Consider the following 11,630-nt stretch of genomic DNA (forward strand, 5'->3'; position numbering starts at 1 on the left):
TAGCTGCATGGCTACAGAATCAAAGCAGGCTAACTAAACTAACGGTAACTCATTATCTACGCCCTAACCTAACTGAACGTGCGGAACCAAAGAGTAGAGCGGAAGTACTTCCGGGGGGACGTATTTGAGCGACGTGCTTGAATACAATAGGGCTGGTTGACAACAGCTTTTTTGAGGTAAGTTGCTTCATTAAATAATGCTCTGTTTTAACGCTCCAGTGCACTAACAAAGACACTTAGCGGGATGTGTTGGAAGCGGTCTCCCAGTTGACGAGCATGACGTTCAGAACAGACACTAACATGGTCTCAATCACACTGCTTTTCTGCTCATATTATTATTATTATTTCGGTATCGCTGCTCATTGTAACGGTCGGTCGGGGACTGCACACACAGTTCTCATTTGGATGATCATTACCTGACAAATATCAGTTTAAAGTGTCTGTAGTATAGGCCTATATTCCTGTTGCTGTGAGTAATGTTTCCCTTTATAACCCTTAAACCCTTTATAATTTAACTCTGGGGAGTGTAACAATGTTGGACCCGTAGCTATAAATGATGGGCGCTCGATCGGATCAGGATTTTTTTTGGGGTCGATAGATACCGATCACAGATGGAGAAGATGTTAAGGTTAATCTTCTTCTATGTACAGTATCTGTAGCTGTTGTCTCTTCTTGGAATGGTTGTATCCATATATTATTATTGTACCCATAATATGAGGACGCTGCCTCTGTTATGAGTGACTAGAGATTGCTGTGGTTTGATTAAGGTTGTCCATCCGATCACTAAACGCTCATTAAACTTAAACATTACTTGTAGAGCTACTTAATTGTTTCAATAAATTCAATATACTGCGTAGGGAGAGGGCACATATGGGGCTAAGCAGACAAGTGCTAAGTGAGTGGTGACACATTCATTTAACCACTTGATTGATTGATTTATTAACAGTTTGCAGAATTACAGTACATTTCAAGCACACACTCGATACAAATACGGTTAACTGTGAGTGGACGACCCAATTAAGCATTACACTTGTTTACATACCGGACATACATACATTACCACCATGTTCAATTCATCAAAACATTTAGAGACGTACAATAGACACTTCCATTTAGTCAAAGAACAGAACAGGAATTCATCATAAAGGGAAAAGAAACATAATAACAGCTTAATACCATATACTTTATTGATTGACCCTGTGCTGTAGTAGGCCCTCAACTTCTTGAGGGGCAGAATTAACCCCTCCTATGTCCAGCTTTGAGGGTGCTTGTAAACACAAACTTTGTCCTAACACAAACATTAAATGCCATTGATAATGAATGGCCATTCTTACGTCATAGTGTAAAACACAAACATTAAAAGCCGGACAATAGGATGTGAATGGCCAGAATAACATGATACGATAAGAGCAGTGATGTAAATAGGTTTTCAATGTAATGAGTCCCAGGATGCAGGGATGGTCAATTAGATGAGTCCCATTTTTACAAATTGCAGCATTTACCTCCCATTTCATTTTATATGGTTATAATGTGGTTATATTCATGTAGAACACGGAAGAAGAAATTGTTATTATAACTAAAGCTAGCAGAATAAACTAGAAAACAGGACAGTAGTGCATCCTGTGGATGCAGAGGTCGTTGTTTTATTGCGTCCCTTAACTATGAACTGCGTTTTGGGATGCAAAATGCACCCTATTTTAATCTCTGTAACAGCGCCCCTCACTTCACACAGGTGTGTTTTTTTTTACCTACAAAAAAAGGGGATATTTTAATGTTTTTTATGTCTATAAAGATATTAGGTAAAATAAATCCACACTACTCCACACTCAACTGCAATCGCTTGTCTCTTTTCCAGTTGATGTTGTCCAACCTTTCAAACATGATGTTGCATCATGGATTCAAGAGCAGCAAACAGGACTTCACGTTTGGACCGTGGAAAGTGACCGCTGCCAAAACCCACATCATGAAATCTAAAGACATCGAGCGGTGAGCGAGTCCCTCCCCTGTTTGTTAACCACACCAACCCTAGCATCTCTATTCTGGGTATATGTCCCTCCCCTGTTTGTTAACCACACCAACCCTAGCATCTCTATTCTGGGTATATGTCGTAGTACTAGTAGTCGTGATCAGTGATGCACCGTGATCGGTTTCGGCCCCGAATAGGCAGAAAATATATCACGAATAGTGTATGCAATTAATGCATTCAAAAGAGCTGAATAAATAAAACTTTTATGGACCCATAAAAGTTTTGCCATAACCATTTATTTTGCCATAAATCAGGTAGATTTAAGGTACAGCAATGGCATATTTGGATATTCGATAGATATAAGAGGTGTGGAAGGTGGAATAGCAGTGAGTAACATGAAATGACAAAAAGATATTGAGTATGAACAGTGAGGTAGGTAGTTATCAGCAGTAATTGGGAGCAATGTATTAATGTAATGTGCAGGGGGACAATGCCCAAAGATCCAGGCTCCAGTACAGCTCTTTATATCTGACTGTCACTTTAGATGTTACCTACCTAATCCCTTACGTATTCCCATCCATCAGTGTGCGTGGTTGTCATGGCAACGCATAGCGTTTGTCAGGAAGTAAGTAGCCTAACAAAACGTACAGGCAAAGGGTTTTATTACAGTACAAATAAAAAAAGAATGAAAATGGGGTGCATACTTAATTTAGTCTAGTCATTGGTTAGACATGGGTTAAGGTTAGGTTTAGGTGTGCTGCCCCGTGGGAGGTTAGGTTTAGGGTTTGAGATGGGTTGTAGTTGTAGGACTAATGACTGGTCTAACCCAATGACTAGTCTAAACCAAGTACTGTCTAAACTAAGTACTGCACCCGGATTTTTATGAAACAAAAGCTTTGTAGAAAGAGGATAATTCAAGCTTTTCGTACAGCTGCAACGTTGGTGAGTTTAACATTGTTTTAATGCAATCAGACAGGACTTTTTTCTGTTTGGATGAACGGGCTGTCAAGGCCAGAAAGTAGTTTTTTTGCCACTCAGTGGGCGTTCCCTGCATAACTTCCAGGTACGATGATGTCACGTGCATACCCTCTATTGTATCTCCGTGCAGGTTGGCAGAGGAGATGGGCATGCCCGCCCTCCCAGAGATGTATTCTAGATCGGTTGTATGTATCTCCGTTCAGGTTGGCAGAGGAGATGGGCATGCCCGCCCTCCCAGAGATGTATTATAGATCTGTTGTATGTATCTCTGTGCAGGTTGGCAGAGGAGATGGGCATGCCCGCCCTCCCAGAGATGTATTATAGATCTGTTGTATGTATCTCCGTTCAGGTTGGCAGAGGAGATGGGCATGCCCGCCCTCCCAGAGATGCTGTTTGGGGACAACGTTCTGCGGATCCAACACACGGACGGCTACGGCATCGAGTTCAACGCCATCGATGCCCTGAAGAGAGTCAACAACCTGGCGGACAACGTGAAGGTGGCCTGCTCACAGGAGTGGCTGGAGAGCAGGCAAGATTTGATCGTTTGATCTCTAGCACATCAAACGATGTAAGTAGGACCTGGTTGCAGGTCCTACTTACATTTTGTAAGTAGGACCTGCAACCAATTCAGGATGGTTTGAAGTCATGAGACACACAGCACACAGTTTTTTTAAACTAAGACTTAGTCTTGAACCAATTTAGGGTGGTTTCAACTTAAGTCATGACTCATGAGACACACGGAACTTGATCTCCGTTCGTTCGTTAATGCGAATAAAGGAGCTCATTGTGTGACATTGTCTCTCTCTTTAGGGCCGATTCTGAGCACTCCAAGGAGGTGGTGAAGCCCTACGACTGGACCTACACCACAGACTACAGAGGCACCATGATCCAGGCAGACATGCAGATGAGGGTGGGTGACTTCATTTGATCAACTGTCCTCATATAAAACCCATTTAGACCCCAGGACCATTCCACAAATGCCTTCTACATTTTTAGCATGGGTTTTCTGAAAAGAAAACTCATGTTTTTCTATGTCGGTCGTTCTCAACCTTTTTCATGTCAAGGACCCCCAGAATTATATGTATTTGGCCGCCGACCCCCATCTGAAAATATGCTGTTCCAGGGACCCCCCCCCCCCCAGAAGCAAAGATTTTAGTTAAAAACGTTTGCTCTGAAAGAATATAATTTTCAAAGATTTGCTACACATTTTCACGATTTGATCTAATTCAGGGGTTTTCAACTGGTTTTGACCCAGGGACCACCATTCTGACTAGGAGCAGCCTGGGGACCACCACTATTGTGTCGGGTGTGTTCATCGTAGATCTATGATGGACCCACCCGACAGTGGTGGTAGTGGTGGGGCATTCATGCACCATGGGTTAAGATTGTTTTTGTTTTCTTCTTACTCGTTACTCACTAATCACACTATCACAGGCTACATTCATGAGCTGGACAAAAAAAGTATTTTATTATCAAGTGTTTTTTACTTGTACTAAGCAGGGGTCTCTGGAACAACATCTTTTCAGATGGGGGTCGGCGGCCAATTACATATATATTTGGGGGTCCTCGACACGAAAATGTTTGAGAACGACTGACATCTGACTGACATCTTCTGTCTGACAGCGTGACGGTCTGGTTTCCCTCCCTTCCTTCCTTCCGCAGGTGTTGGAGACGACGGAGCGCATCGACCTGGAGAAACTAAAAGCACGAGAACAGATCATGTTCTTCGACGACGTGCTGCTCTTTGAGGACGAGCTGCACGACCACGGCGTCTCCACCATAAGCGTTAAAATCGTCAGTAAACTAGCTTTTATTTATTTTTTATTTTTGTTGTTGCAAGAAGTGACCGAATGACCAGGCTTCCTTCCAGCCCCTTTGATAGAGTGTGCTCAGCTAGGGCATTCACTTCTAGTCTTTTCTTTATGTTTTTTACTTTTTTGTTGTTGTGGCTTTCGCCTTTATTTTATATTTTTTATAGAGGGACAGACAGTAGGCTGACAGGAAATGGGGAGAGAGATGGGCGGGGAAGACATGCAGTAAAGGCCGTCGGGATCGGGAGTCGAACCCGCGGCACACTGCCAGACTGGATTACCAGCCAAGGTGCCTGGACCGCTGAGCCACGGCCCAGGCACTTCTAGTCATTTTTACTAGTTGACTAGTTGCCTAGTTTACTAGTCGACTAGTTGTTTAACTACCTATTATGTAAAGAAATCCATATTTGTACATTTAAAAACTGTGTACATTGGTGACTATAACTATAATGTACCTGATCTTGAGGCCTACACAAAAAAAAAGAAAAATCAACTAGTCAACTAGTGGATTTACTAGTTGAATAGTGGACTAGTTGCTTAAAGCCCTAGAGTGTGCTAACCTTGTATGAAATCCCCTATCTCGCAGCAGGGAGCAATTACTGCGACTGGTTTTCTCAGAGACTACAAACATGGCTGCTTGGTGTGCCTCAGCTCAACGTAACCACGTCTGCTCGTTTCTAAAAAGACTAATAAACTAAACTAAACTAAATCCCTGCTGTGTTCCACAGAGAGTGATGCCTACCAGCTTCTTCCTGCTGCTGCGTTTCTTCCTACGAGTCGACGGCGTGATGATCAGGATAAACGACACACGGCTGTTCCACGAGGCAAGTTATTCCTTAAACCCATTTAGACCTGACGTCGAAAAAATGTCTTTTTCAAATGTCATTTTTTCTGAAAAATCATGTTTCTATATCCGTGGTGCTCAATATTTAATGTCAAGGACCCCACGAATTATATGCAATATGCCTCCGGCCCCCCATCTGAAAATATGTTGTTCCAGAGGCAAAGAAAGACATTATTTCTTATAGCAGCTTTACTGTACATTGCTCTGGATTAAGAGCGTCTGCTAAATGCCTAAATTGTAAATATCATCTAATTAATACAAGGCGAAATATCACTTGTTGCCATTTTACGAAAATGTCCAGTCACAGTTTCAATAGTCCCTGTTTTGTTAGAGAGAGGTGACAATCTGACAGTCATGATTGCCATCTAGTGGTTGTTACACATCATTACATATCACAACAATTTATCACTATCTTCAATTATTACCCTGGTGTGAGCTGGTCTTTTGGACATGCAATTGTAAGCAACAAATGTCAAGAATAGCAGATCTACAAGCTCATAGTGCGGCACCGAGTGCCTCACTATGTAGCTTGTAGATCTGCTATTTTTTGAAAGATCGTGAAAATGCGGCGCAAATCTTTGAATATATATTCTTTCAGAGCTAACGTTTTTTTAACTCAAATCTTTGCAATCTATGGTTTGGTACCATGCCTGACTCTGAATAGCGAACAATTAGGACCGTTATCTTGTCCATCTGCTATTTGTAGACTGCAAAAATGTTCTCATGGGTATTTTCTTGGTGACCAAATCGAGAGTTAGAATTAATTCTAGTAATAACTATTTCATAAGTACTGGCGTTTGGAGTGCAGCCCTGGATTTGATGAAAGCAAATTTAGGGGAACATTTTATAAAAAAAAGTTTTTTTTTGTCCTGTCAATTTCCTTATAGGCTGGAAGCAACTACCTTCTCAGAGAATTCAGCACAAGAGAAAGCAAAATAGCTGATCTGAAGGTGAGCTATTTAATCGGAGACTATATTGTATGCAATCACTGCACCACACAATAATGTCCTAGTGATCATGGATGTTTTTTATTTGACAATTTGAGATTCATAAGCGATCAAGAAATCTCGTGCAATCAAGAAATAGAATCCAAAAGAAAGTAGTGAAGTACGCACATCTCTATAAAAAACATTCTACAGGTGCTGAACAAGAAGATACATACAGGAGGGGAAAAAAAGATTGCAGTCCGAATTCTTCCTCCTTTATATAACAATAAAACCTGATGATCATGTTTTAGGGCCGATTCATACTCCTATTTAATAAAAGTCGGTTCGGCGCTGTAGAGCCTACAATGTGACGTCATTTGAGGTTCCGGGGGGGCGGGTACCGTCCTAAAGAAGTCGGCTCTTCGGTGCAACTGAAACTTTCTGACGAGCCGAAATCATTTCGGCACTACAGCGCCGAAACAGCGGTAAAATAGGAGTATGAATCGTCCCTTAGCGTGGGAAAAGAATCATGGCACTCCATCTTTCTTTTTTTTCACTTAATTTTTATTGAAGGAAGAACAGACAAGAAAACACAACTAACAAGACAATACGGAAAGAAAAAGAAAAGACAAAAAGTAAAAGAAAAAAGGCTGCATTCAATGAAATCCTATTGCAATATCGCTAGGCTGAGAGAAGAGATCCCACTTTTTATAGAATTTATCCTCTTGTAGTCTCAGTATGAATGTTAGTTTTTCCATAACATACAGTTCCTCAATAATGTCCATCCATTGATCTTTCGTTGGTGGGTCCTGTTGGTACCAGCGTCGTGTGATTGCTTTTTTACTTGACGCTAAGAGGATCTTGATTAAATATTTATCATGTATTAGAAACTCTGTGGCACTCCATCTTTAACGAAACTATCGGGTTTCTTCCGTTCGTTTTTTTCTCCTTCCAGAACGTCCCGGCGTCTCTGCACACCGACCCCAACGAGATCGCCCAGTACTTAGACCTCAAGTTGACCGAGTGCGAGAAGCTGGAGCTGCCCTCGATGGACAACAACGGCTCGGCCATCTCCGGTAACCAAGAGACGAGCGCACAATAAAACCCCCCCCTCGGTTCGTCACCCTGTCACGTCTTCTAGCACTCGTCCAATATCTGTTTACTCTCTTTTGTTTTATAGCACCGCACCCCAGTGGTTTAGCCCGTTGACTGTGACTCGTAAGTACACTTTACGTTACTGCGCGTCTTCTGCGGCCACTGGTTTCCAAAGCATTACTGCCGATTCTTACATTTTGAAATGATTACACCTTTATTATTATTATTAATATTATTATTATTATTCAAACGGTGCAGGTTATAAACCCATCTTAAACATCTGTGCCCTCTCTCTGGCTGGTATTAGTGCCTGGTAACAATTCATGGCCATTTTAATTTAATTTGTAAATGAACATTGTCTGGATCGAGGAACCCTTTATCTAAAAAGCAATTTTCAAAGTCTTAAAAAGTCGTAGAGTTGATTTTTCTTACTTGTACCGAAAGGATTGGAATCCAATGGCTTCCTCTTGGGGGGAACATGTTTAGAAAGGATTGGAATCCAATGGCTTCCTCTTGGGGGGGAACAAAATGGACAGCAATAATGTAAAGTGTGCCATATATGAGTCATGGTCAGCAGCAGCACTGTCTGGCACGGTCACTTTGAAGCATCAGAATAAGAACACATCGCACCCTGCTGTACGTCTCTGTTCATTTTAATAATACTCGGGACATCCTCAAAGGGACCTCAGTTGTTAAGAGTTGTGCTAAAACCTTCCTTGACGGATGCTGTTTTTGTTTGTTTTTTTTTGGTGGGGGGGGGGGGGGGTTGGGTTGTGTAAATGTTTGATGGTTTTATATGGGGGTTTTCTACATAAGTCTGGAATCATTGGGGATGATGAGTGCATGGTTATCTGGATGCTGAGTGCATGGTTATCTGGATGATGAATGCTAGCTCTGGTCCATAGCTCTAATGCGTAGCCTTAGAGCTATGTTACTTTCAACTTCCGCCGCTCGCATGAATGCAGACCAGCCTCTACTCTTTAGTGTAAATAAAAAGAACGTTTTTGCTACTCACCAAAACAAAGGCGGGTTGTGTCAATAGAAAGACTACTTTCCTTAGTGGAAGCACTCTGAGCCCCCCACCACACGTATAAACTGTACTTTTTGGGCAAAAAGGGATTTTGTTTCCACCGGGAAAAAAACATTTTTAGTTACTCCGCTGCGCCCTCTACTGATATTGCCCAGAGAACTGCCTCATAGAGAATATTTTTCCTCCGGTGAAAAAAAATCCCTTTTTGGCCAAAAAGTACCGTTTATACGTGTGGTGGGGGGCTCAGAGTGCTCCACTAAGGAAAGTAGTCTTTCTATTGACACAACCCGCCTTTGTTTTGGTGAGTAGCAAAAACGTTCTTTTTATTTTCGCTAAAGAGGAGAGGCTGGTCTGATTTCGATTTGAGATTTAAAATTGTAAGTCCCATAGCCTTGTACTGCAGGGCAGAATCGTAGAAGCAGTAGAAGGTTATGAATCAGAGCTAGATGAATGCATGGTTATCTGGATGATGAGTGCATGGTTATCTGGATGATGAGTGCATGGTTATCTGGATGATGATGAGTGCATGGTTATCTGGATGATGCCTGTATCGGGGGGCCCCTCTCCATTTCGCTTTCTCTGGGCTGACTGAAGGTGAAAGATTAAATTAAAATAAATGTATGTATGTCTTAAAAATCTAAAATCATTACACTTTCCAGCAGCTTGCATAGCCGTCTGTCTGGATAAGCTTATTAATGGAAATAAAATAAATAATAAATCTTCGCCAAATGTGTAATTTTGAGCTATGAATGAATGAGTGATTCTCAATGACTCCAGACTTGTCAAGACCCTACTGTATTTTTTTATTTAACACTATATTCTATTATGGTGTATTCTATTATGGTGTACTATTCCAAACGGAATGTTCTAGGGATGGGACCATTTGCAAATCACAATGGCACTATTATTGTGGCAAAAGTCATTGTGATATTTGTCGCGATAATAAAAATATGCTTAACGGTACTATCGTTTAACCCATTCTGACCTGAGATCAGATTCATACGAGGTTTCCACTGGACACACACTGGTTCTGATTAACCCGTTCTGACCCGAGATCAGATTCTAAAAATGTCAGTCGTTCTTCGATTTTTCAAAAATAGCAGACCTACAAGCTCGTAGCGCGCCACTCGGTGGCGCGCTACGAGCTTGTAGATCTGCTATTTTTCAGTAGCTAAAGCATAACATGATGCTAACACCAAAACGGGTTCCCGGTCAGAATGGGTTAACCGCCTGAACCCCCAGCATCGCTATTCTTCAAATAGCCGATCTACAAGCTCAAGCTTGTTGCAACGCGTTGTGAGCTTGTCGATCTGCTATTTTTGTATACAGTAGATGGCGTTTCTATTTATTATTGTTGTTGATTATGTTCTTCGTATGTCAGTTGATACTATCAGTGATGAGGGCTACCAACTAAACCCTAGGAGAAGCTCTATCAATGATAAGGGCTACCAACTAAACCCTAGGAGAAGCTCTATCAATGATAAGGGCTACCAACTAAACCCTAGGAGAAGCTCTATCAGTGATAAGGGCTACCAACTAAACCCTAGGAGAAGCTCTATCAGTGATGAGGGCTACCAACTAAACCCTAGGAGAAGCTCTATCAGTGATGAGGGCTACCAACTAAACCCTAGGAGAAGCTCTATCAATGATAAGGGCTACCAACTAAACCCTAGGAGAAGCTCTATCAGTGATAAGGGCTACCAACTAAACCCTAGGAGAAGCTCTATCAGTGATGAGGGCTACCAACTAAACCCTAGGAGAAGCTCTATCAGTGATGAGGGCTACCAACTAAACCCTAGGAGAAGCTCTATCAGTGATGAGGGCTACCAACTAAACCCTAGGAGAAGCTCTATCAGTGATAAGGGCTACCAACTAAACCCTAGGAGAAGCTCTATCAGTGATAAGGGCTACCAACTAAACCCTAGGAGAAGCTCTATCAGTGATGAGGGCTACCAACTAAACCCTAGGAGAAGCTCTATCAGTGATAAGGGCTACCAACTAAACCCTAGGAGAAGCTCTATCAGTGATAAGGGCTACCAACTAAACCCTAGGAGAAGCTCTATCAGTGATGAGGGCTACCAACTAAACCCTAGGAGAAGCTCTATCAGTGATAAGGGCTACCAACTAAACCCTAGGAGAAGCTCTATCAGTGATGAGGGCTACCAACTAAACCCTAGGAGAAGCTCTATCAGTGATAAGGGCTACCAACTAAACCCTAGGAGAAGCTCTATCAGTGATGAGGGCTACCAACTAAACCCTAGGAGAAGCTCTATCAGTGATAAGGGCTACCAACTAAACCCTAGGAGAAGCTCTATCAGTGATAAGGGCTACCAACTAAACCCTAGGAGAAGCTCTATCAGTGATAAGGGCTACCAACTAAACCCTAGGAGAAGCTCTATCAGTGATGAGGGCTACCAACTAAACCCTAGGAGAAGCTCTATCAGTGATAAGGGCTACCAACTAAACCCTAGGAGAAGCTCTATCAGTGATGAGGGCTACCAACTAAACCCTGGGAGAAGCTCTATCAGTGATAAGGGCTACCAACTAAACCCTAGGAGAAGCTCTCGTCATCCTGCTAAATACCTACCCTTCGCTGATGACATCGCACTTATCAGTCAATCGTTGGAATACTCTCCTTCAGTCTCTTGAGCGGGTCTTTAGCCCAACGAGACGAAAACTGAATACGTAAATATATGCAAATCCAACAATAACCACATTATGAAAACACTTAACAACACTCCTCTGAAACAGTTTGATGACTACAAGTATTTGGGTTCATATATATCTTCTTCCCAAAAGTAAAACTAGGAAGGGTATGGCCTGGTCAGCCTGCAATGACATGCATAAGATCTGGTCATCCCAGTTTAGTAAGATGTTCAAAGTAAAAAATATTTAGGACGACCATTGAGCCGATTCTACTCTATGGCTCTGAGACATGGACACTTTCAAAGAAATTAGAGAAACGGTTGGATGGCACTTAC

The 11,630-nt window shown here is 42.0% G+C and overlaps 1 protein-coding gene across 1 annotated transcript; it reads left to right on the forward strand.

Moving 5' to 3' along the window:
- The first annotated feature begins 139 nt into the window (after window positions 1–139).
- Window positions 140–9,679, forward strand: tiprl (TIP41, TOR signaling pathway regulator-like). Its single transcript, XM_080779550.1, has 9 exons — window positions 140–176; window positions 1,855–1,985; window positions 3,293–3,472; window positions 3,754–3,853; window positions 4,606–4,737; window positions 5,483–5,578; window positions 6,486–6,548; window positions 7,480–7,600; window positions 7,705–9,679. Exons 2-9 carry the CDS (start codon window positions 1,858–1,860, stop codon window positions 7,731–7,733), a joined length of 849 nt encoding a protein of 282 aa, XP_080635676.1. The 5' UTR covers window positions 140–176; window positions 1,855–1,857; the 3' UTR covers window positions 7,734–9,679.
- The last annotated feature ends 1,951 nt before the right edge of the window (window positions 9,680–11,630 follow it).

The sequence above is a fragment of the Protomyctophum bolini genome, assembly GCF_963924005.1.
Source record: "Protomyctophum bolini genome assembly, chromosome: 13".
NCBI lineage: Eukaryota > Metazoa > Chordata > Actinopteri > Myctophiformes > Myctophidae > Protomyctophum > Protomyctophum bolini.